The sequence below is a fragment of the Stylophora pistillata genome, chromosome 8, assembly GCF_964205215.1.
Source record: "Stylophora pistillata chromosome 8, jaStyPist1.2, whole genome shotgun sequence".
Taxonomy (NCBI): domain Eukaryota; kingdom Metazoa; phylum Cnidaria; class Anthozoa; order Scleractinia; family Pocilloporidae; genus Stylophora; species Stylophora pistillata.
This window is the reverse complement of record NC_142526.1, coordinates 4,777,501-4,801,421: the sequence shown is the minus strand read 5'-3', so window position 1 is coordinate 4,801,421 and position 23,921 is coordinate 4,777,501. Positions and strand designations below refer to the sequence as shown.

The 23,921-nt window shown below is 38.1% G+C and overlaps 3 protein-coding genes across 13 annotated transcripts in view; 1 reads left to right on the top strand and 2 right to left on the bottom strand.

Annotated features, from left to right (window-relative positions):
• Positions 1-445: 445 nt before the first annotated feature.
• LOC111342644 (uncharacterized) lies at positions 446-5,554 on the top strand. Of its 2 annotated transcripts, none has more exons than XM_022949739.2 (4): positions 446-760; positions 1,911-2,468; positions 3,045-3,131; positions 4,621-5,554. In XM_022949739.2, exons 2-4 carry the CDS (start codon positions 1,925-1,927, stop codon positions 4,653-4,655), a joined length of 666 nt encoding a protein of 221 aa, XP_022805474.2. In that variant the 5' UTR covers positions 446-760; positions 1,911-1,924; the 3' UTR covers positions 4,656-5,554. The 2 variants fall into 2 exon arrangements, with proteins under 2 accessions (XP_022805474.2, XP_088587920.1); XM_088731794.1 differs by lacking the exon at positions 446-760 and adding an exon at positions 788-1,249.
• Positions 5,555-6,825: 1,271 nt separating this feature from the next.
• LOC111342643 (uncharacterized) lies at positions 6,826-21,604 on the bottom strand. 6 transcript variants are annotated; one of them, XM_088731776.1, is made up of 19 exons: positions 21,412-21,604; positions 20,806-20,893; positions 18,676-20,122; positions 17,664-17,737; positions 17,165-17,214; positions 16,606-16,750; positions 15,571-15,840; positions 14,968-15,173; positions 13,384-13,558; positions 12,546-12,682; positions 11,989-12,157; positions 11,622-11,656; positions 11,318-11,349; positions 10,773-10,876; positions 10,021-10,064; positions 9,421-9,446; positions 9,090-9,121; positions 7,645-7,809; positions 6,826-6,994 (listed from the first exon to the last, which is right to left on the bottom strand). In XM_088731776.1, the coding sequence occupies exons 4-19, from the start codon at positions 17,686-17,688 to the stop codon at positions 6,972-6,974; spliced, it is 1,638 nt and encodes a 545-aa protein (XP_088587902.1). In that variant the 5' UTR covers positions 17,689-17,737; positions 18,676-20,122; positions 20,806-20,893; positions 21,412-21,604; the 3' UTR covers positions 6,826-6,971. The 6 variants fall into 6 exon arrangements, with proteins under 6 accessions (XP_088587902.1, XP_088587903.1, XP_088587905.1 ...); XM_088731777.1 differs by having other exon boundaries at positions 20,047-20,122; XM_088731779.1 differs by having other exon boundaries at positions 21,445-21,509.
• Positions 21,605-22,948: 1,344 nt separating this feature from the next.
• The window catches only part of LOC111342648 (adhesion G protein-coupled receptor L4), a 17,483-nt gene continuing 16,510 nt past the window's right edge, over positions 22,949-23,921 (bottom strand). For all 5 annotated transcript variants that reach the window (XM_088731783.1, XM_088731782.1, XM_088731785.1 and 2 more), the window contains one exon: positions 22,949-23,921. This exon is cut by the window's right edge and continues 210 nt beyond it. In XM_088731783.1, the coding sequence (XP_088587909.1) occupies positions 23,600-23,921 (322 nt within the window). In that variant the 3' untranslated portion in view covers positions 22,949-23,599.

The following is a 23,921-nucleotide window of genomic DNA, read 5'->3' as shown; positions in this document are numbered from 1 at the left end:
TTTTGCTGCGAGCTCAATCTTGCCATCATTTTATGCAGTGTATCACTTTACTTTAGTTTTTTTTTTCCACAGAATTACTTTAAACTTCTGAATCAGTAAAATCAAAAGTAATATGCGTCTTAAACGCAGTTTGATAAAGGCTGATAGTTTCGAAAGAAACCGTTTGGGGCTGCGTCGGTGGGAGTAACGAAATAATTTGGATATATCAACAAAGTTGAAATGGTAAATTGGCCACCGTAATGATAACAAAAGCTGACGTTTCGAGCGTTAGCCTTCGTCGGAGCGAATGACGAAGGGCTAACGCTCGAAACGTCAGCTTTTGTAATCATTACGGTGGCCAATTTACCATTTCAACTTTGTTGATATATCCAAATCAACCGCAGTTTGTTTATCGGTGTCGCGATCGGCCAAATGTCCTCCCCACTCCACCCCCACTTATACCGTTGTCCCTATTATACTGTGCGGAAGCGATCAGAACCGCCGATTATTCGACCTAAGTCGTTTCCGTTTCCTTTTGAAAGCCGCCAGATTTGTCGGAAAACTCTCTTCAGTGGACTCCAAAACGTAGGCCGCCGATTTAATATCATATGAAGCAAATATCTCTAGATTTACTACAAATTTCTGGTCGCAGTTTCGTCTGAATCATCTTTATTTAAATTTTACTTGTATTTTCGACTTCTATTGAGCGCTCGATCAGACGAGTTAAGAGTATGAGAAATTGACCGGATTTTGCCAGGGATTCTCCGATCTTTGTTAAAAGGTAAGTACCTCTAGGTACGCACATTATTTAATAGGTTGCTTTTCAAAGTAAGATTTGTTAGACAAGTGAAATATGTTTAATTTATCTCGGGACTTTAAATACATCGGAGTTATGGAGGAGGTTTTAAAAATACACGTAGCTAACTCGACCCTAATTGATTTGGGAAATCATGGTCAAAGCAAGTAGCTGAAAGTCGTTAATTTTTAACACTGTTCGATTGATCTCGACAAAGCTTGATATTTTCAGTTAACTCAGATCAACAATGTTATTCACCGACATTATATTTTGACGACGAGCTTCAGTGAGTCCAAAATGCAAATTTATCATAAATCGTTGAGAGCCACGTATTGTTACTAGAATAAAAACAAAACTCTGATCTTCGACTGATCTCGACAAAAATCTCGAACACAAGCAAACCACTGACACTAACTGGGGAAGAATTATGTTCAGCGTTTCTACCACTCCTAAACAAGAAATCCTTCACTGAAAGTAAGCTTCTACTCAACACGCGTGTGAAACAAAAGAATAATCACTCGTCAAAGCAAAAATGTCGTGTTTATTTTGATAAGGAAACAGCTGTATGGGCTTCTTGGAGCGGGCGAACTACAAATAAGCCTACCAGTCAGTTTTATGAGTCTGGGTTTTATCCTGCTCAAAGTTCCTTTTACTCTGCAGCTGATTCACCGATACGAGATTTGATAATTCATGATATGCGAAAGCTAAATTCAATTATCGTATATATACATATTTTTCAAACAATCTGCCAAAGGGAAAGTAAACACTTATCGCTGAGTTTGTAAAACTTTGAGAATTCCGACTCGAGCGATGGACTGGGAAACTAGGCAGACTTTGAACTCGACATGATAACTCAATACCTGTGGAAAATATTAAGTTATCATGTCAACTTCACTCTCTATTCAAAATTCATTGATTTACATCATTTCTACGTGGTTTAATACGAACCAGTTGGCTTGTTAGCTCAGTTGATAGGGCACTGTACCGGTATCGCAAAAGATTCGTGCCATTTGGAATCTCGGTACCCCTCAATGTTTTCTGTGTTTAGACTGTGTTTAAATGATGTGTGCGTTAGCCACAATGATGAATATCAGTTTACTAGTACAATGTGCGTCATTTTTTTTCTACCTAAAAGAGTTCATAATAGGCATGAACTTGTCACTGAATGACCTCAAACATGGCAGGAAAACATTAAAAAGGGCACCACCACCAAAGGCTCCAACGGTTATTCCCACGAGTCAAGATGACGGTAATACTGGTGCTTTATCGGTGGCATCTGTCCGAGAAAGATTTGAACAAAAGCGAATACCACCGCAGAAGCCCAATGCAACACAATCACCCAGTCAAGGTCGTGGCAAACCCCCAGAGGAAAAGGTTTTATCTGTGGCCTCAGCAAGAGCAAAGTTTGAACAAGAACTGAAACCTGTAAATAAAGGTCCTCATCCCTGGAAGCCAACACCAAACGATAGAAACCAGTCCGAAACAGACTTACTGAGACTAGATAAGAACAGTAATGCCAAGGGGCATGGGAACAAAGAACCACCGCGTAAAGAGCTACCTAAAATTTTTAGAATTGGTGCTGCTCCATCCAAACCTGTCAAACCGACTAACCTAAGGTTCATGCTGAAAAAGTACAAGGACAAGATCATTTTGTCAAACAGCGTAACCTCTTCGACTCAGACATCCACAAAAGGTAGCCAAAATATAAAGAACACGTATGCTCTAGAAATCTGGAGAAAAAACATAAGGCTTAACTCAGTTACTAGCCTAGAGGTTAAAGGCTCCAAATAGCTCCCCAAGCTGTAAAAAATTGCGTTAAAGGTAGATGCACTACAGACGCCGCCATTTTGAAGGCAACGTAGTAACTTAACCGGCCACCGGTGACATCACAAAGTTCAAACTAAATGTTAGGAATCACAACAGGACGTTCACGATTAGGTGGTGCTTCGGAAGTTCAAAAATCTCATTTTTTAGGCGATAATACTTCTTGTGTGACTCAAATTCAAACTAAAGTTCTTTGCCAGGTTAATATTCCAATGAAGGTAGACATGGCGAATTTCTGCCACATTAGAAGATAACTTTGATGTCTACCTCAGCCCTTTATTTCGGTATGATCTGTCTCCGTGCCAAACAGGATCGTCATTAAACTTGAAAGAAGATGGAAACCCTCATCATTTTCAGTTGAAAAAAGAAATAGAAAAAAAATTCGCTGGGACTTGACTGAACCAATCATTTGACGTGTATTTGATCTTCTAACTTTGACTTTTAGAGGACAAATGTGAGGAAACTGACGAAATATATGAAGACACTGAAGACTTATATGATGATGTACAATCTGTGCTTCCAAGGAACGGAGGTAAACTTTGAAATTTTTCCCCATCTATAGCGTAGACGTGTAATTTTATCTTTGAAGGACAAAACATTTAGAGTAAGTTCTACCTCAAGCTCGCCCAAATATTTCGTGGCAAAATTTTTTTTTCTTTGGGCGTTGTACGATGGTCGTACGAGTAGCACCTTGACTGAGCTAACCCTCTGCGCCCCAACATCAGTATGCATATTCTCCACACTGTTTTCCATACAATTGCTGACAAAGAGAATTTGTTTGAAAGAGCTTCTTTGGTTGGTGATCATTTCCAGCCTCGTTCCCAGGGCCTTTCCCCACCCCAACTGCACCCGATTCGCCTTTAATCTACCGCTTATAACCGGATCTAATTATTCTCAAATTACCGCATACATGCTGATAAAGTAGGCCCTATTTACCTACCGAGATTAGATTACCGAGAACAAAACAAAACAAAGGAAAACAAAACAAAGGAAATGATTTCAGAATGTTTTTCTGAAGTCGCACTTGACATGTGGCAAGGTTCAAGCGAAAGAGGAAAATTCATCGCTTTTACATCTGGTAAAAAGAGATCATGGATAAAATTCCACGCGTGAAGATTACTGAAGAACAGAAAAACATTCTGAAATCATTTCCTTTGTTTTGTTTTCCTTTGTTTTGTTTTCCTTTGTTTTGTTTTCCTTTGTTTTGTTTTGTTTTGGCCTTTGTTTTGTTCTCGGTAATCTAATCTCGGTAGGTAAATAGGGCCTACTTTATCAGCATGTATGCGGTAATTTGAGAATAATTAGATCCGGTTATAAGCGGTAGATTAAAGGCGAATCGGGTGCCAACTGACCTCAATGTGTGATTCGGGGGTGATGTTGTAATGAGATGTTTAATGCTTGTTACTTTTAGGAGGTCGAAGGGTTAAGGGGAACAAATTTTGCTTACGGAAGCAGGATTTCTGTGAGATATGTAACCTTTCGTGTAGAATTGTAACCTTTGTAAAAATTGGGCTGTCCAAAAAGGCTTGTGCCGTTTTAGAGGGTATAAATTTGAGCCGTTTTGGACTGAAAACGAATTTAGATTTTGACTATTGTGGTCTTTCAAGAGTAAAAAATCAGGTAAGGCTTTCAAGGGAAAAATGGGAGCATATGAAGGTTTTTTTTAATTTCCAAATGAAGAAAAAGTAACGAAAGTGTTGGCTAAAACATGAGGGTGGTAACGCCTAACGCACATGCAATGGCATAGATTCGCAAATTTCAGAAACCAAGTCTGTACATGGGTGAGGAAGAAGACATGTTTGGTTCTGTGGCTTCGTGTCTTCCTCAATCCAATCCAACCTCAAACCAAAGAGACGGGATTCTTAAAATAAAAGAGGGGGGGAGGGGTCAGGTGAATATTATTGTGAAACAGCCAAAATTTTCCGCACCCCTCCCCACTTTTGACGATAAATAATGACCGTTACCTAGATTATGCATGCATTTTGTCATTCTTATTAGGTACGTTCTTTATTTTCCGACAGATGACCAATCAAATGATACTTACGAAGCTGTTTAGCCCGGGACTTAAATTGTTTTCACCGCTCTGTGTATGGCCAGTTTTTGTGAATGAGGCACCACAGACTGCCTGGTCGAGACAACCAATAAGCGAACGCCTTATTCTAGCAAAAGAATATGTTAGGAAGAAAATACTACGATCATTTTAACCAATCGTTACTGTTCGAATTGATAGCTAGTTCTATAAAGTAGAAACCGGAGTTAATTCTATAAAGTAGAAACCGGAGTTAAGCACCGGCCTAATGGGCCACTAGGCTCGTAAACAGACTTTACCTTTATCTCTATAAAGTAGCCCCTAATCATAAAAGACAATTATCATAAAATATCAGTCTTGATGAAAATTTTAATGAAAATTGTTTGGTATTCACAATGAATAGTGGGACGAATTTCATACTTTTAGGCTTAGAATGTACATGTATGAAAACAGCTTTTTTTTTTTTTATCAGACTGAATTTAAATGACCATTGGAATTTTATTCTAGCTTATTTGTATTTTTCGATGTAAAGCTTTCAAAGTGGCCATTACCTAGGCTATAGAAAGTTGCCTAGCTACATATCGTGGTATTATCAAGTGGTGAAGCAGAAAGATATATTTTACAATGGTATTTCAGTTGGAGAAAAAAAAATGAACTAACAGAACAATGTGTTGGTATATAGGGGGTAAACTGATGTTGCATGACAATAATACGATAATTTGGTTTTATCGACCGAGTCAATAACATAAACTAGCCACCATAAAGAGTTTTTAAAGCTCTGCGGTGGCTAATTTGCATTGCAAACTCAGTTGATAAACCCAACTACGTATTGCTATATATCCATAAGAAGTCCAGCAAATGACAAAATTATGCAAGATTAGGTAGTATTGATGTAATAAAAGCGTTTTCACGTAATATATCATAAACGAGTGCGAATGTCTGATCTGTTTCTCGGTGTTTGGGGCCCCTGATGAAACACGAAGCACGAGTTTTTGAGACGACTTCTCAAACGAAACAATGAAAACAAAACATGCACGCATGATTAATTATTTTGGTTTAGTTGGTGTGTGACCACGAGTGAAGATGGTGCAGCAAGATATAGGGAGCCGAAAACGGTTTAGGGAGAACGCGAGTCCGTCGAAAAAGCTATTCGCTCGTTTGCCAAATGTAAGTAACAAATGGGCGGTAATAATTTTGGAAAGATTTCCGTATAACCCCATACCATGAGAAGACACACGAAGACTGCACTGTAAGTATCCCGGAGAGCTTCATACTATTCCTTATAATTTTATTATAAAGAATTGTATGGAGCTCTCCGAGATACTTACAGCGCAAGCCCTATGTGTCTTCTCACGAATCAAAAACAAAGCCGTAGTCCCAGAGGAAATCAGTTGTTTTGCCTCTGCTTTCCTATATCCAAGAATTGAATGCTTGATGAAGTATGGGGTAATATGGAAATCTTGCCCTAGAAAGCACAGCTTTCTACCAGCATTGAAGAAATGGATGCAGTAACCTTACATTACTGACTTTGTAAGTTTGCCATGAAGGTGGCTTAGAAGTTGGGTGAGATATATCCAACGAAGACCGCTTCTGAAGTAATATTCAGGTCAGTTTTGGAATATTGGTGTTCACAATGTATTAATTATTGAAAAATGCTCATTAAAATGCAAGTGATTTATCTGAGATCAAAACCGTGTTTCAACTCAGATCAAAACCCCCAAGATTTTCATCTGAGTGTTCATTGGGTATCAAGGTTCATGTATGTGACCCAAATATGCCTCATTTGTTGGCTGTTGCCCTGATGAATTGTTAATGAATTTGAGAAGGTTATATGCTCTACAGTCAAACATCGATTATCCGGACCTCGATTATTCGGATTTTTTAATCGATTATCTGAACTTGCTTCTCAGGTCCATTATTTACGAACATTTATACACTTGTTCACGTGTTCGAGATCCGGGCTCTCTATTATCCATACCATCAAACCAAATCTCCACGAGTCCGGATAATCGAGGTTCGACCGTACACTGTACTTGCAAAATAACATAAGACCGATGTACTTTCTTGCGTGCAAGGTCTGGTCCGTGAATTTTCAGACTGGAAATGCAAAAACGGTGTTAAAAGAATGAACAAATCAAACAGACAAAGAGGTTGACAGGTTCTTAACCTAAGAACTTTCATACATCAAACTAATCCGTCGAGGGAATTAAATAATATAATATGTCAAGTTATAAAGGAGACAAAAGTTACAAAGGTTTTGAAGTTCAACGACGACTTTCTAGACTCGGCTCCGGCTTGTCAGTCAGTGGTTGACGTGAAAAAGTTTATTGCGAATCCGTTTGTTTATCTGGGCTCGCTGAAGGTCCCTGAAAAAAAGAAATTCTCTCTATACATCTATCGTATATTCAGAGTTCTTTAAGTGCGTTGATCTCCTTAATTGCTTTTCACTGAAGGCTAGGAGACTGGGCTGTCTAATGATTAGCGTATCAGACCCAGAGCCTCCGGTTGTATCGTGGTATTTTGAAAGAGACATGAAACAATCTGTGTGTCACTCCTCCGAACAGTATTTGTCGGTGGCAGCAAACACTTAAGGAAGCTTGATGAAGTGCTAAGGGACTGCTTGCGGTGGACAAGCATACTATCTAGCAGGAGTGGCAATTGATACATCAAGTTTCTTCAGCCTGCGGAGAGCAGGCTAAATTTAGGTGGGGATGCTATACAGTTTCGTGTGCGGATTTCACCTTAGCTGTTCTGGTGTTAATTAAATTATTAGGAACACATTCCTTATCATGCTAACTCATTGGTGTTTTAGAATTTTCCCCAAGAGTCAGCATAACTGTACGTAACTGTAACATTGTAAGATCGTTTTGGGCCGTGGCAAGATTCTTAGTGGAAGGGAGAGCGGAGGTTGGAGAGACGGATGAATACGCCGCTTTGCAAATTAAATCGGATGGTAGGGCTTAAAAGTGTAATCATGATGGGAATGGGCGAAAGTCTACTTTTTTTGCACACTTACGATTCCTTTCAATATTCTGCTCTGGAGAATCTGGTTCACAACTCGCAGAACGCGTGTGGCGTTTCGGAATACGTGGTGGAAGCCTGGGCGATAAACCCAGCGAAGTGGCATCAATGGAAGAAGACTTTGGACGAAGGAATCCATCAGGAAAACGACGCTGTACACCTGTATGCGATGAGTAATTGGATTAAATTCGCACGTTGAAGGATTTATGCATAGTTAGTTGTGATAACCCGTCAGGAAAGCTGGAGAAAATAATGTTAGAAAAATGGTGCTTCGAGTATGTCTTGCAAAATCTTTTGTTCTTTCCTTCTCATGTTATGACTGAGTGAATTGATATGAACTTCCTATTGGTCATTTCGTTCAAAACAGTTGGAATGCCACTAAACGTTGAGTATGGTCAGGCAAAAACAAAACAAAACAAAACAGAAAAAAAAAAACCGAAAGCATAACAGGAATCTAGCGGATTTACAAACTGGTTACTTGTAATTTATTATTGTTTCATAATTATTTAATCTTTTACACTGTTCAATTCAATGCCCATGATCCTAACCTCAAAGGAAACTATTTGGAAAAAAAAAACAATGTAATTCGGTACGATAAAGAATATATTTAGGGGCAACAAAAAGTTATGAAAGAACAAGTATGGAGAGGATTGAAGAAGTTTGAAAACGACAACCTCGAGATTGCATTTTTTAGGGTGCGCAATCTACAAGTTTTTTCAAGTTTACAAAACAAACTGTTTCTAATTTGTCAATAATAATAATAATAAAATCTTTATTACCGTGTCAATGTATTTAGCTCATAGAGCTAATTGGGGACACCTACATACTAAATTAATAAAAAAAACTATGTACAGTATCATAATAAGTAACAATACAGCCGATAAACTATGCATTAAAATTTTAAAATATTTAGAAATATCAACAGTGTTCAGATAACATAAAAATACTTGTATCATGCAGATAATTAAAAAAAAAAAAAAAAAAAAAAAAAAAAAAATCACGTGCTGCAAAGATTGCAGCAGTTGCCACTGTCGTCCACTAGGCTGACCAGGTCAACTCTACGGTCAAGTCGGCGACTTATCCCTCTCTGTCGAATCCTAAAGCGTGCGCTTGACTTAAGTGAACAAAAAGGGGTAAGTTTCTTTAGAAACTGTGGTGCTTTGTTGGTGCTGGTTGCTTAAAGATAATTTGATTTTATCAACCGAGTTAAAAATGTAAACAACCCACTATAAAGAGTTTTATAGCTGATGTTTCGAGCGAGCGTTAGCCCTTGGTGAAAGCGAATCAGCCATAGAGAATGAACCATCGCTTTGACGAAGGGCGAACATTTGAAACGTCAGCTTTACACAGTGGTCAACTTACATTATCAACTCAATTGATAAAACCAAATTATCTTGAATTACATTCTATGATAATTATCGAAATCAATATATTTCTTACCTTGAGTAGGTTTCGGCGGAGAATTCAAATCGCTGCAAGATTTGGGAATCAATTTTCAATAATTTTTCTCATTTTAGAGTCATATATAACAACTTAATACACATACATACAATAAACAAACAAACAGAAGACAAAAAAAAAAAAAAAAACCAGATAATCACCGTTCAAATTCCCATTAGTCTGAAACATATCTTGGACGTTATTGATGATGAGCTTTGTCACCGGCTCTTGCTTTTAGCCAAATGTGTGACGAAATATGGTAATGATTCAACTACCTCGGTTTGTGTTTAGAAGTCTTTAATTGACTTATAAAAGACAGAGATTAAGTTACCTGTAGGCTTGAGATCTATGGGAGAGCTGCCAAGGAAAATAAGAATATTTCAGTCGAAAATATAGACTCATTTTTAACCAAGTGGAACCTTTTTCTTCAGTTTTTTTTTCCCTGAAACGTTAACTGCAGGTAAGACGGCCCTTTAAGGCCACTGAACAACTAGAAACCCTCGAATAGTAATCGGCCGTGCGGGTAAACGGTCGGAAATTACGGTATGTACCAATGAAATCTAGGAAAAGACGAATATCATGGTTTATTTGCATAAAAGTTTTCAAATGACTGTCTAGAGTAATCTGTAACTGCATTACTTTGCTTCACTATTTGAATGATGTAAAAAATTCGCGCCACTTTCTCAACCAATCAGATATAATAGTAAATCCAATCGTGACTTGGTCACCCATGTTTTCCCGCGCTTCACAGTTCAGGGCCTATTTTGCATTTTTTTTACTCTAGGATTATTAGCCCTCTGCAATTCTTTCCTCTCTTCTGATATTTTACCGTTTCGCTTTAGTTTTGTTTTTATATAACACTCAATCAGCAATCAAAAAGTGCTTTAGAACATGAGCTAGCTCAAAACGAAAAAAAAAAAACAGAGCTTACATTTGGATCTGACCCACTCCACTCGTTCGTTAAACTTCGAAGACCTGAGGATTGACGAGAAGGGATCGTTAATAAACACTATTGAACTATTTTATCACCAATGGATGTTGTAACGAAGTGATTTATCAATTTTATTTCATTCATCTGATGATGAAATACCTGAAATACCACCGTATGGTAGTTTGCCCGAGTTGGGCTTACGGAGAATGTGCCAGTTGACTCGTCATTTCATGATCCTAATGAAAACAAGAGATCTCTCAAGCTTGCATGCTTTTTCTCCTCCGATGTGCGTCATTTGATAATACCTTAAAGAATTCCTTCCTTTAAATTCTGTGCGCGTCCGGCTAGGAACGCGGTATTATTTACAAAAGACAAAGAGTTGAATTTCTGTGAGTACTTCATCGAGAAAGTAAAACATACAAGCTAAAGACTTCTCTTAAATTTTCTTTCCCTTTATACACTTCTGGACAGAATAAATAAGACAAGGTGAAGCCTTATTTTTGGCGCTGGAAAACGGTTCAAGTAGAGTGGGCCCAAGTTGATCACAGTTTTAAATCTTTAGGCTACACATTTTCCTCAGAATGCCTCAACACTATGGAGTACTATTAAAAAACTACCCAATTGTTGAATAGAAAGGAGAAGGGTAACTCGCAAAAGACTAGCATCCACTGGAATGAAAGAAAAAATAATTATAACCCTTTATTTTACAGCAATCATGTAGGCTCTAGTGACTCTCGTATTCGGGAATTTACCGCGGGTGGCAGAAAGAGGACTTCTCGTCTTAGCTGGTAGTTGTGGAGGCTGATCAGCGCTTGGTTGATGAATTGTGCCATTTTCTTCACTAATTGTCAGCTTACTGTTAAACAAACAAATCAAGCATGATATTAATTACGATTGGCAAAACGTCGAGAAATTGATTTAATAACTTGAAGCACATATAATCACTCATCTGTATTTTGAACCTAGCAATTTACACGTTATGCTTACATTATCCCTTTAGTAGTATTAAAACAGGAAAGTTTTGAAAAAAAACCATGAGTCGAAATTGCAAGTTAACAGTATACTAGAATTGCATAGGGGTTATTCTCCCAAGAACTGCAATTGAAAATAAAAATTCAACTACTCCCTGCCCCATTTAAATTTATCAGGCGCAGCACAAAACCAATCCAAAGCTCATATTGGTACTTTCCAGAACTTTCCATTGATATTTCCTATGTCGTGTTTGGCCGTAAATATTCTTGGTTTTATTTGTGACCAATCGAAAATTGCTTTAGTAATAACACAATCATATACTTACTCTGTAAAATGAGGCTGCATCCTGTGAAAGATCTTGAAAAAGAAGAAAATAAGATAACACATTCCTAAGTATTGCTGCTGATTTCAGCCTCACCATAGTAATATGTGTTAATAAATGATTTCGTGAGAAGCAAAAACGTGATGCAAATTCAGTTTGAATGAAACCTTGGATTAGCAACAGCCGAAGGTTTAAACGTAAGTTATGGACTTCCCTTCCTTCCCTTCTTTAAATACATTAAAGTTGTTTGAGTATTTAACTATCGTGATAGAAAAGAAAGCAGATATATTATTGTGGGAGAACTTACGCTTGGATCAGATCCACGTCTTTCAGCCTGGTCACCTGCAATGTGCCAAGGAAGAGGTAATAGTTTCAGATATTGCACGCTTGCGACTTTCTCCGAACGGAATTGTCGGATTTCGTACACTTGAGTCCGTTTTTGGACGTTTCTGTCTGATTTTGGACACGTGTGTCTTTCGTTGGACCGTACTGTCCTATTTCGGGTCTCTACTTCTGTTTTCGGAGTCAACGTCTGATTTTAGAGTCCATTTTTGAACGGTATATTGTCTGTTTTACTTTGGCTCACTGGGGCAATGACAAATAAATCATTTGTGGGCATAGCTTAAGTCACGAAGCCTTAAAACAACAAATGAAATTTTGAATTATATACATACCTAAGAAGAATAGTGGTGATTTCGCTGACCGTGGAGATCTGGGTGGTAGTGGTGGGGCAGAGTTGGGTATATCATGTATAGAATGTCTCTTATAGTTGAGGTGGTTGGATTTGGGAGGCAAGGCCGGGCCTAGGTCACGTGGTAGTGAGTAGGTCGAGTTGTCAGCATTCTACCAAAGAGAAAAATAGCTGTAACGGTACTAATTGACAATAAAAAAGGAGGAGTTATATTTCTAAACCCTTGTGGTCTCGCGAAAGACAACCCCAGTGATCCTGGCGTAGACAAGTTGTAACGTTGCTGGCCTCAAGGTTTTTCTCTTTAAAGGCCCCTTTTCGTAATTGCATGAATTGCAAAACATTACTGCTGGGAACTTATTATTATTTTAGTTAAATTCTGCAGTTCTACCGGATCATTTAAATTTTTTTTAAGTCTGCTAATTAAAAATTAATTCAGAGAGGAGGAGTTTTGTGAAGTCCTTTGAAATTACAGCTAAAGGACAGCAAATTCAAAGAAACAGCTGAAAATAAACTTTAAGGATAAATTTTATATTGAATTACCTCTGTAATACTATTTTCAATAAGCTGTCTGAATGCGTTCAGCGTTGCTTCTTGGAGTTCACCTTTTATCCAGCTAATTCTAACTGCGTTCTCTGCTACCGAAACTGCGCTCTGAAGTTCAGGAGTCATCCGAATCCCTGTTAGAAAGATGTACTGATAAAGTAGGCAGTTAAAGGTGAGTTAAATTCCCAACATAGCTTCGTTGAAGCTATGTTAGGAATTTAACTCACAGTTAACTGAATTAATTTTGAGAATAAAGGAAGTTATTACGAACTCAATCTTGATAGGGAATCAAATTATCCTATTTTAAGCACCGAAGGAAATATCTAGAGAACAATATGGAGAATATGCATATGACCCAGAGGTTACGGAGTTCATTCCGATTGAGCAGCGTAACACCAAAACTAAAGTAATCACAAGGATCAGTCAGGAGAAAGAAATATTACGTGTAGCCATAAGAGCTCAAAATGAAAACAGGCCAACTGTCTCGGTTAAGCGCAGGGAATGCGAGTGAGGAAGTCACGACCGGTTTTAGTTCTGCATCTTATTGGTAAATGGCAATCTTTTGGGAGTCAATCACAGAACGAAATAAGGCAAAATAAGGTAAAACTAAACGAGTACTGTATATGAAGCTTTTATTGACCCTGCTAATCGTAGTCTTTGTGGCACAGTGGTGAAGCATTGGAGCACCGAGTTCGATGGTCTTGATTACTTTAGAGGACTCGCAGTTTTCCTTTGTTGCATGATCATGACAAGACGTAAAAAGCCTTCTTCACTTTTGGATTATGTTCAACACTTGATTGCCCGTTAGCCATTTTTTATCTCAATGTTTACTTACGGTTTCTGTTGGTTCCAATTCCTGGCATCCTTACATAGTCATACTCTCCATCGCTTTTGTCTTCTGGAGTCATGTTTGGACGCATCTCCATGTAAATGTCTTCATTATCGCCATTATCATCTTGAACTCCATCTTCTCTTTGATCATTGTTATTTGTGACGGTGCATTTGTTTGACTGTAAGTAAACGACAGTTAAAATTAAAAAAAGTGGACGGACGTTGAGGTTACTACAAGAGTGTTAGGGACAGTTTGCCCCTCCGCTCCCCCCTTGTGGTGATCACATGACCTTAGCGACCATGTGCTCAAATCGTTGTGCGTTGTTTGTGCGTAGTAAGGTTTGCTTTACCTTGCGTTTTGATGTTGATGTTCGGTTTAGTCTGGAGATGGCCAAAAATATGTAAGTTGTCACTTTGTGTGTTATTCTTTTTCTTGTAATTCAATATTTGTTTCAGTTTCGAGTCTAGCTTTCTGTTTTATGTAATTTGTAGTTGTACCGAATGAGAAGATCGCTTTCAGATTAAACATTTCAAGTTCACAACATTTAGTCTAAGATTATCTTTAACAAAGAGAATTCCTCTTTATGCAAACTCCTACAGTATCGATTAAAGAACTTTTTTCTTTAAAATATAGAGCGAGGCATGGTGGGTCGAGAATTTTAGGTTTGAGACTGGCCAGGTCATTGTGTCTTTTGTTCTTGGGCAAAGTACGCAACTCTTACAGTGCCTCTCACCCCCCCCCCCCCCCCCGAGTGCAAATGGGTACCAGGGAACGATCAGAGAAGCTTTTTGTTGGACTGGCCTCTAATCCAGGGGGGAGTAGCCATACTTCCAGTCGCTTCATGCTGTGGAAACTGGGATAGTCTCTGGTTACATGAGCCACTTGGTTCAAGCAGAGACCTCATAGTAGAATATAATTATGATAAGATATGATACCGCTAAATAGGTAACTATTAATCAAGAAGAATCACGGGTCCTCGAGGATGGAAAGGGTTGACAAGAATAACCAGAGGAACGTGAAGAAAATTAGACTGTCAAGTTTCAAGACTCTTTTATGTTTCTCCTTGCAGGTATATGTATTATTATATGTATTTACCGACAAAACTGATTTCTTGAATTTCATAATTAATTCAAAATCTGTGAGTTAACAATTTTGCCAAGACGTCCCCATTGTGACGACGCTCCATAAAGGGCTATTCGCCATTCCGAGGTTGCGCGAGAGAAGGGTCAAGTTACGTGTCGCAAAGCACCACGGGGTTGTTTTAAGGGACGTTATTTCCTTGAATTTCTCGTAGCTTTGTGTTATAGTAGTTGCGAAATGAGTAAATTCAGCTGTTGCGTACCAGGATGCGCAAATAACTAGAGGAACTCTCCCGGATGTTTTGCGGTGACCATTAAAGGGAACAGAAGGAAGGGTCAAATTGGTACATTGTTGAAAGGAAAAGGCGACATCTTACCGGCTGCAAGCTCATGGAAATCAGCGAAAGTTCTCCAGCATTATATAGTAACTAGGTTATGCATGTTATCCAAGCGTTATAGACATCTCATTATTGATTATTAACTCTCTTCCCAAAATGTTACTGGTTACCTGGAAATTCTGGAGACACTTTGCTATCTCGTGGCGTCCAAGTTTTCGAGCTATTTCTATTGGCGTGTTGCCATCTACATTCTTGAGGAGGCATGCCTGATGTGCCGCTGGGCAGTATTGCAGGCACAATGCTACAGTTGATGGTAGTCCGTGAGTCGCACCAAGGTGAAGTAGTGTTGGAAACTTATTGTTCGATATTGGAGGAGCTGAGGAGAAATATGAAAAATGTACAGAACATTAAATTCCTTAAATAAATGTCTGAAGGAAACAAGCTACGAACAGCTTTTTGTGAAACTTTTATGTTATGCGCATGTCTAAAATCTGTAGCAAATTCTTGCAGATCTTTATTGAGAGGTTTTTCCGTTTTTTTCAGCTCAGTATAGGAACCCTATTCATATTCTAACTCTGGCCGTCGTCTCGAACCGTTGATTCGTACAGTTTACGTATACTTCACTGTTTCTTTCTGAACAAGAACGTTGAATGATGAAACCGTGACATAGCTGGTTTGAATGAGAGACTCTCCTGATAGAAAATCCTTTCACCGGCTCTTTATTCAATTTGCATCAATGAACCAGCACGTTTCGATGAAAAAACCAAACCAACCTCTTTCTTGCGCGATCTTGAGGAGATTAAATCCTTCGGGAGCCTTCTCCTTGACTTTTTTGGCAATAACGTCATCAAACATTTTGAGGTCAGTCGAAGAAACTCCGAGAGAATCGCAAAGAAGCATTACTGGATCACTTGCTTTTTCTAATAATTCCTGTAGGAGTTGACTTCGAGAAAAAAACTCAAAAGAACATCGCGCGATAGAAGACTCGTGCTGTTTTAGTTTGTCGTATATGCTAACAGTGGTAGATTCTGGTGGAAAATACACTGCAAGAAAAAAGCAGTATTTATTTTGATGTTTTACGAGAAAATTACCGGTTTTCAAGGGAGTGTCGAAAGAAATTCTGTGTTGCTTTATTTTTTCTTTACAGTGCCATATCATTAGTTAATATAACCCACTTGACCCAGCCCATCAGATAAATCACGCCAATCAGCAATTAACAACATGGGTTCATTACCCGTGCCCAAACTGTCTAAAAAAGAAAAACTCCGAAGCAGCACAACTGCTTCACTCGTGTTCAACTGTCCCCGATGCAAACCCACCTTGTAACACGTCGCAGGTCACAAGTTATAACAGGTTTTCTTTAACAGGTTACAAACTATAACAGGTTTTCTTTACCTGGAATGGAGGCAATTGGATTAAAAATACTTCGAGTTCTCATCGATTCTTTGAAATATTTTTATTTTTCCTGATTGAACATTGTGATAACTTTACTTTGGTTTGGTCTAATAGGACCCAATGGGACATTTGTGGTAAGTTTGCTATGAACGCTAGGTTGCACCAGTTTCTTCACCCTGGTAAAGCACTGATTTGTTTTGGCTTTGTTCTCCTATTTCTCGATATGCAGTGCTTTCTGAATGAACCAATTTTTCAGGTGAAGATTTCCCGTCTCAACTCCGTAATGATATTTAGTTCATAGCCCGTTTTTATCCAACACCCTGGGCTTGATTGCGAAAGCGAAAACAGTTGCCACCTGTAATCGACCGTTTACGCTTCATATCATCTCTGGAGACATCAGCAAGGAAGTTTACCTGGCGCATGTACCTGAAGTGTACAGCTGTTCAGTAACATTGCAGGCACTCTGAGGCAGTGATGTTGACCTTTGAACTCAGCCTCATAAGGTCCCCCATTGGTGAGAAGAGGAATATTAAAGACGAAAATAACACTTTCTTTTGACTGTAAACGAAATGATAAAATATCAATGGATTGGTTTAAAGAAACTAAACTTTAAGGACGAATTAAACACTATCATTAGATTGTCGATCACATGTTAATATATGAATGGATAATCTCAAACATTCACGCGGCTATCGAAGAATCAGTACGACTTGTTTTCATTAATCCGTTTATTGCTCCTCATTCCCACACGTTGGAACAGTCGAATTCGCTTACAAATGATCACCTCAGAATCAAAGATGTCACGGTTTATTCGAAGCACATGGTCATTACACACTAGCCAAGATGGCGTCCTATAGTCGATCTGTCTCACGAGGGCATGCGCTCACGATAAAATTAAGTAGAATTACTGTGGCAACCGCCAAAATGGTTAAACATTAATTATTAGTTATTTTGTTTCTTAACACTCCTTACATCATATTGGGTCCTCTTTGGGGATACAGCTACAAGCTGCCTGACCTGGTCTGCAAGACAAAAAAAGGATGTAGTTATGAAGCCCACGTGCACAATCCTTGCCTAAGGTAGGCATCGATGTACATCTGATAAAGGGAGGGAAAAAGTATGCGTGTACATATTCAACGAAACCAGTTGTGGTACGCATGTTGCATCATGATACCGACTCGTTGCAGGGAAACACTCAATAAATTCGCAATTTCGATTTTACTCTTGTTCTAGCAAACGATCACCTGTCCTGCTCTTGAATTTACTTAACAAGTTTCCTTCGTTGTTTTTCTGAAAAAAATTCTTTAATTTCAATGGTCAGAAAGTCTCCTCACTCGTGCATTTAAAATGCCAGGTTTAAAAAAGTTATGCGAGGAAAGAGTACCATGGGCTACATTTGCTGCTTTATATGCAAATTTACAAAGTACAATACAAATCAAACAAGAGACTGTGAAGTTAAAGTGGACCATACCATATATACATTCCTCGTCTTCCATGCTGTCACTTAAAATCGACGAAGCCCACTTTTTTGTTGCTTTTCAGCAGCTAAATAAAATCAATAAAAAGATAAAAAAGACATCTTGTTGAAAAAAGCACAACGATGTTTTCTCTTTAATTTACAAGGGATTATAACACTTTCCTAATTTTTTGCACCAGATCTTGTTTGAGGATCTCAATGGGGTTAACCGTCAAATGGCCAAAATATTAACCGTCAACCGTCAAAAACGCAATATTTTTTACAAATGTCTCAGATATCCTTAATTAAGAATTAAACGATTGTCTTAATTGGGGTCAAGTTTTGTTGTTTTGATGCATCACAAAAATACATCTATGTAACTCCTTCAACTTCTGGTCGCGAGCAAAATTGGTGAGCGACAGAACTGACTTTCGGCGTGGAAACACTTCTGGTATCGTAACGTTAGTTATTTATTGATAAAAGGTGTTATAAATTAACAGTTCTTTACGCGTTCTTTAATGTATCATAAAGAAAAAATTAGGGCCAAATTTGCGCGTTTAGTTCGTTTTATAAACGACATTCCGATAAATTAACCGTCAATCGTCAAATGACCTTAAAATTTAACCGTCAACCGTCAAAAGGGCTTATCTTTAACCGTCAACTGTCAACATGACCCGCCTCCCCTATTGAGACCCTCTTGTTTGATTCATCAGAGCATCCAAAATTTCATATATACTTGGTGCTTCGATAAAAGAGCAAAAAGAATTATCATAACGCCATGCTACGCAACATCTTACCGAAGCAACAAACATCCTTTGAGTTTATCTTTAACTGCCTGTAACTCTCAAATAACGTAAACTTCTGTGGCGATAATTTTAATCAGTTCCATGGCCTTTTGTAACGTAGGTTTCAGAGCCCCCTTATTTTTGCGATGATTAAATGTGTTAAATGATGTACCTGGTAGTATTTTTCAATTGCTACAACTACTAAAAGTTCATTAGCGTTATTAAATTAAAGTGACGCTTACGAAATCTCCACTTGCAGAGTTAATGTAGGAAATCCCTCAGTTTTCATGTCAATTTAACGAGTTGACTATGGTTAGCGTGGTCTAAACTATTTTCAAGAACGAGATCGTGCCAATATTCGTCGTCACGGTGGTCAAAATGTTGTGGACTTGAAGAGCAACGTTGTCTGTACTCTTATCGACAATAGAGAATTGGCCCATGAATTTGTCACGAAGGTTTTTTCTTTTCTGTCTTTGGGCTCAACTTCGCCTTGAATAAATAGTTGTGAACCGTGTTTTGACCCATCAGCACCGCGGCTCAGAAAAACGATGTCAGTGGCTAGTATTACGTCACTGGTGGGAAATAAAGATCAAAGCCCTGAGACACACTTCCTTCAAAACTCGCGTGTAGTAAGATTTTCGAAGTTATGGGACTTCTTATGCGGATTAAATTCGAAAAGTGAATGATAAAACATGCTTCTTACAGAGAATGTTGGGCTTCAGGCTGGGTTTGGATGCGCAGGGGATGTCACAAAGCGATCGGTGAATATCTTTGTGGTGTTCATTTAGTCGTTCTTTAACTGCGCATAAACAGTTTTAAATGGTCGTCCACGTTCTATTCATCTTTTCATCAGCTACCACGTTTTAAATATTCGATACTCTCAAACATGGAAGATGTCTGCAAACTTTGTCAGCTTAGTAGTCTGCGAGGGAGAGATCGATGGCAAAACTCAACGCTAAAGACTCACGCGTTTTTTATCAACATCTAGAACTGCATTGTTACTAACGGGAACTCAAGTCCGAAAAACTTGGAACACCCACGAAGTACAAGCTGAAGGAGGATGCCGTCTCAAAGATATTCTCCGAGAGACCTGCCTAAAATCTTCTGCTATAATCTGCATAACGCCGTAGTCAACAGGCGAAATCAGAGATTCCATTATGCAAATTACACTGCATTGACCAAAGTATCATTTCTTAGGAGACTCAAATTACAATTCACCACAGCTTTTCACTATATTGAGAGGATTTTCAGTATTTTATGTTTCATTATGGCATGGATCTGAGTGTGAAAGGAATAAAACAGCATTTTTTGCCAATTTCTCGCTTCTATATGCGTTAAAACTCTTGACCGTACAAAACACTTTAGTCGACCGTAGCTTCGCAATGTCTGTTGCAAAGACATTGATCATTCAGTGTTCTGATTTTCGTAATGATCGATTGCAACTTCTGATTCCTCGATGTCATTTTCCAAGTTAACCGGTTCTTCGCCTAGAAAATAACTCAGCTCTGACTGGAAGGGTTTCAAACCACTCATACTTGCGAAAGAAAGACTGATAAACTTAAAGTTTGCGCTGATATGCGTAAGTGTGTGAAAGAAGTGTTTCCATTCCCCACCATTGACGTCACATTCGACTGCTGTTAGTCGTTTTGAGCCCACGGTCTTACAGCCACGAAAGCGGGGAAAAGGGACCTTCGAAATAAATAACAAGAAGTGAACTAAGTTTTAAGCTAACTAGAAATTAATGCAAATCAAAATTACAATTTAATTTTAGGCTTCAGTACCCCATTAAGGTTTCAGTTTTATGTTTGACTTAAATAACAATCTGTCATTTTAATGAATTCGAGATGGTTCGAGATGACTGAGATTGAAAAGTTTGCAGATTCTTTCGAATCCTCAGCTTTCTGAGTCAGTAACACTTAGTAATGATCATTGAAATAATCGTCACAAACAGTTTGAAAAACGCGAATGAACGCTACAACTGAAAATAAAATCAGATTTATCTGAAGTCGAAGACGGCATGTATGGTTCCCTGCAGTATCGCACTGGCTTTAATCCTCTTTATCATCTAATTATGAACAGTCAGTTAGCTCGAAACTATTAATTATTTTTCGCTTTCTGTGTCACTACCCTGGCCATAGCAATTTTACTATAGCCTAGCCTTGCCAAGTCTAACATATACAAGCTGAATGTCATGTTGCAAGTATTAAACAATAAAAGCCCTAACTGAAACTGAATAATGATTTTCGTCCGTAGGACTGTTTCTTAAATACGACTCAGTATATTCTCGGATACCCTTCCTTTAAAGCTCAAAAAAGGTGTTTAATCAAAGCTAATCAAATATGTCTATTTTGACAAAATACTCCATGGCAAACCTTTTTCGACGTGAAATCTTTTCCACTCTTGGCACTAAACTCAATGGAGCGGATAAGGAAATAATTAACTTTAAAAGCAGCGACAGAACTGTTGAGGCAAATAGAATATTTATGTCAAATGTCTAGAAATATAATCAACTGATTCACCCGTACAAAAGTGTTGCTGAATCGGTACAAATCATGCACTGATGTTTATGGTTTGCAATAACTAAAGAAAATATGTTGGTAAACGTTGATTTGAGAGGTGATTAGTCAATTACCTTCGTTTCAAAACTAATTCTTTGCTTTGATCTTTGCAGAAGATGTGGCACTATTTGCAAAACACTTTACACTGCGACAAAATACTTTTAAGTGATTTGAAGTAGGCCATTGTAGTTCACTCACCTCTCAATTCCAAGGTGATTGAAAAGCGCCATAATTACTTTATATAATTACTTTGATTTTAAGAGGTCTGCAATCGTAAATCTATGTTTTGCGAATAATACAAAGACTACTTCTACGCTGAATGGTTCGGATTTAGCGCTTTAATTCTTGGGACGGATTATACACGTACTTAATAATTGTGTTAATGAGCGACAGGTTCTGGCACGTGCGGTATAAACATACCTGGGAAGATATCTTCAATTCCCGTCTACTTACATTGCTAAGATCTTTAAAACTCTCTCGACCCTGCAGCTAATTTAAAGCCACTCCAGGCGAAAATATTTGCAGCGCCTTCACGTTAATTTAGTCACAGTCAGTTTAACGTATTGTCTTAAGCTATGCACGAAAGCCAATAGTATTTTGTCTCCCGAAAAAGCGCCTGTCAAAAAGATCGATAAACATTTTGTCTCGGGCTGTTATTAATGATCACCGGAAGTTTTAAAAAATACAAACGAATATTATATCAGTTGGTAAAGCCTTTATCTTAAGTAGTGCCTGGAACATAATTGAATACGAAATAAAATGCCTTTTATGGTTTTATTCTGATTAATTACAATGATTAAACAAATAAATCTTAAACTACATGTTAAATATATTTTCCTCGTTAATTGTGCAGCCTTGTTTATAATCGTGAACGTAATTAATTTCTTATCTTCAACTTTTTTAATCTATTGATCAACTCAATTTTGGGGTATTTTTAGTATTACTGTACTGTAAAAACCTAGAAACCTGTAATCTTTAGCAAATTTCTGAAATGGCTTTAACAAGGTATACATTTATGATAATTGTGCCTAGTTCAAGTGTGGAGCTTTAAATGAGACGAACTACATAGGCTGACATAATTTGAATATATCAAGAAAGTTGAAATGGTAAATTGGCCACCGTTACGATTATAAAAGCTGAAGTTTCGAGCGTTAGCCCTTCGTCGGAGCGAATAGAGGAATAGAGTAACAATTCAACTTTGTTGATATATTCAAATTATTTCGTTACCCCCACCGACGCAGCCCCAAACAGTTTCTTTAGAAACTATCAGCTTTTATACATAAACTGACAGACTTTAGTTCCTCATGTTCGACGTTTGAATCAGTGGAGTTCGTCCGACTGAATTTGGATCGATGTACTTGTTCTGTCCGTCTGCATCAGGCAGATAGAACGTGTGAAGATCGACTGTATGTAGGACAAACATCGATCTTTTCATGAATCAAAATTAATGAGTAAATTGACTATTTTTTTGTCTTTAATCCCGCTGACCGAAAGATTTATTTTTACTGCGCTCTGAATTAACTTCGATGAATCATGTTTCATGTTGGACTTAACAGTCGAACTTTACCCGTTTGGGTCGACCAAAACTGCAATTTAGTTCGTCTTATGTGAAGTTTGACGCTTGAACATGGCCTAAATTAGGTAGCGAAAGTTTCCGATATTGATCGAAAGCGATGACAATAAATGATGCTTATGATGTATCTACCTCGAAACTGGTGAATATAATCCTTAATGGACCAATTGACAATACTTAAATAGTAGCGCTATAATGTATCCAAATAAATAAAACCTAACGTTTTACGAAGGCTTAACGAGGCTTTGTTTCATAGAACAATGGTGTGTAAAAGCCAGCTTTTGTCAGGCTTAACCTGTTCCCATTATAAATCATGGCTATTTCACGAGTATATTCTAACCTTCTTTGAGTCTAAATATGTATGACCACCCTTAAACTACTTAGTGATAGTAGTGCATAAATTTTATTCAAATAACATTGCGACAGATGTAGCTCATCGAAAATAAAATTCAAATCGACGAGAGTGTTCTTATGACCGCCATCAGAACGCAGACACAAACCTTGTTTATTAGTTGGTGTTTCGCACTCGGTTGATGTAGATGATCACTGGCAAGATCTATGAAAGTTTTAGAAGTTAGAAAGACTTAACCCTGCAGTTGCATGCTTGATTTACCACAACTGTGTTTTACAATAAACAAAATATTCGCACTTCCAGCAGCATCCTCATGGACGAAAAAACATTTTTATTTAAGTTTTAGTCCGCGGGAATCACTGCCAATTCATATGCTGCAGATCAGCATCCCCCCTTGAAGCTCTGTGTAAAATGTTTTACTTTCTTGTTGAATAAGAAGTAGATAAAGATATGATAAAATAAATTTAGATTGAGTGTCGAAGGTAATCCGAATTGCTTCAGTTTTGCTTTTCTTAACTCTGTGAATGATCTAGAAATCTTCCCCCTCTCTGTCAACCAATCAGCTGTAAAAGTACAAACGGGGTCATTTGTGTCTTCCCGAGCTTAACCATGATTAAGTTTATCTACTTTTAGTTTTGCTTGGTTCCTTGTAATTTTTTTCTGACACTCGACTGAGAGTTATTCTACGACGTAATAATTACACTGGTGTTAACTTGAATCTGAATACCAGACCCCCCGTCTGTCGAGCTATTCAGCGTGATCGGATTATCACGCCCCTTTAGTCCAATTGTGGAAGACTGGGACGAAACACTCCAGGTCTTGGACATTGGTGTGGCGAAACTGCTGCTGCGAATCATCTCCATGACGCGGTTTTTTGCTGTGAACACGTGCCAAGCTTCTTGGAAATCCTTCTTAAAGATTCCATGCAGAAGGAAGATGACAAAACCTTGAAACGAACACGTGATTGTGAACAAGTAATGGAACAACAATGTTCCAACAATGGCA

Bases quoted from the DNA above. Each gene is read 5' to 3' on its own strand.
- LOC111342643 (XM_088731776.1), bottom strand. From the start codon at position 17,688: ATGGAAGACGAGGAATGTATATATG. The intron at 15,174-15,570 runs GTTGGTTTGGTT...ATTTCTCCTCAG, and splicing joins CAAGATCGCGCAAGAAAGAG to CTCCTCCAATATCGAACAAT. The intron at 10,877-11,317 runs GTAAGTATATGA...TTTGTTTAACAG, and splicing joins ATGCAGCCTCATTTTACAGA to TAAGCTGACAATTAGTGAAG.
- LOC111342644 (XM_022949739.2), top strand. From the start codon at position 1,925: ATGAACTTGTCACTGAATGACCTCAAACATGGCAGGAAAACATTAAAA. The intron at 2,469-3,044 runs GTAGCCAAAATA...TTTGACTTTTAG, and splicing joins GACTCAGACATCCACAAAAG to AGGACAAATGTGAGGAAACT. The intron at 3,132-4,620 runs GTAAACTTTGAA...ATTTTCCGACAG, and splicing joins TGTGCTTCCAAGGAACGGAG to ATGACCAATCAAATGATACT.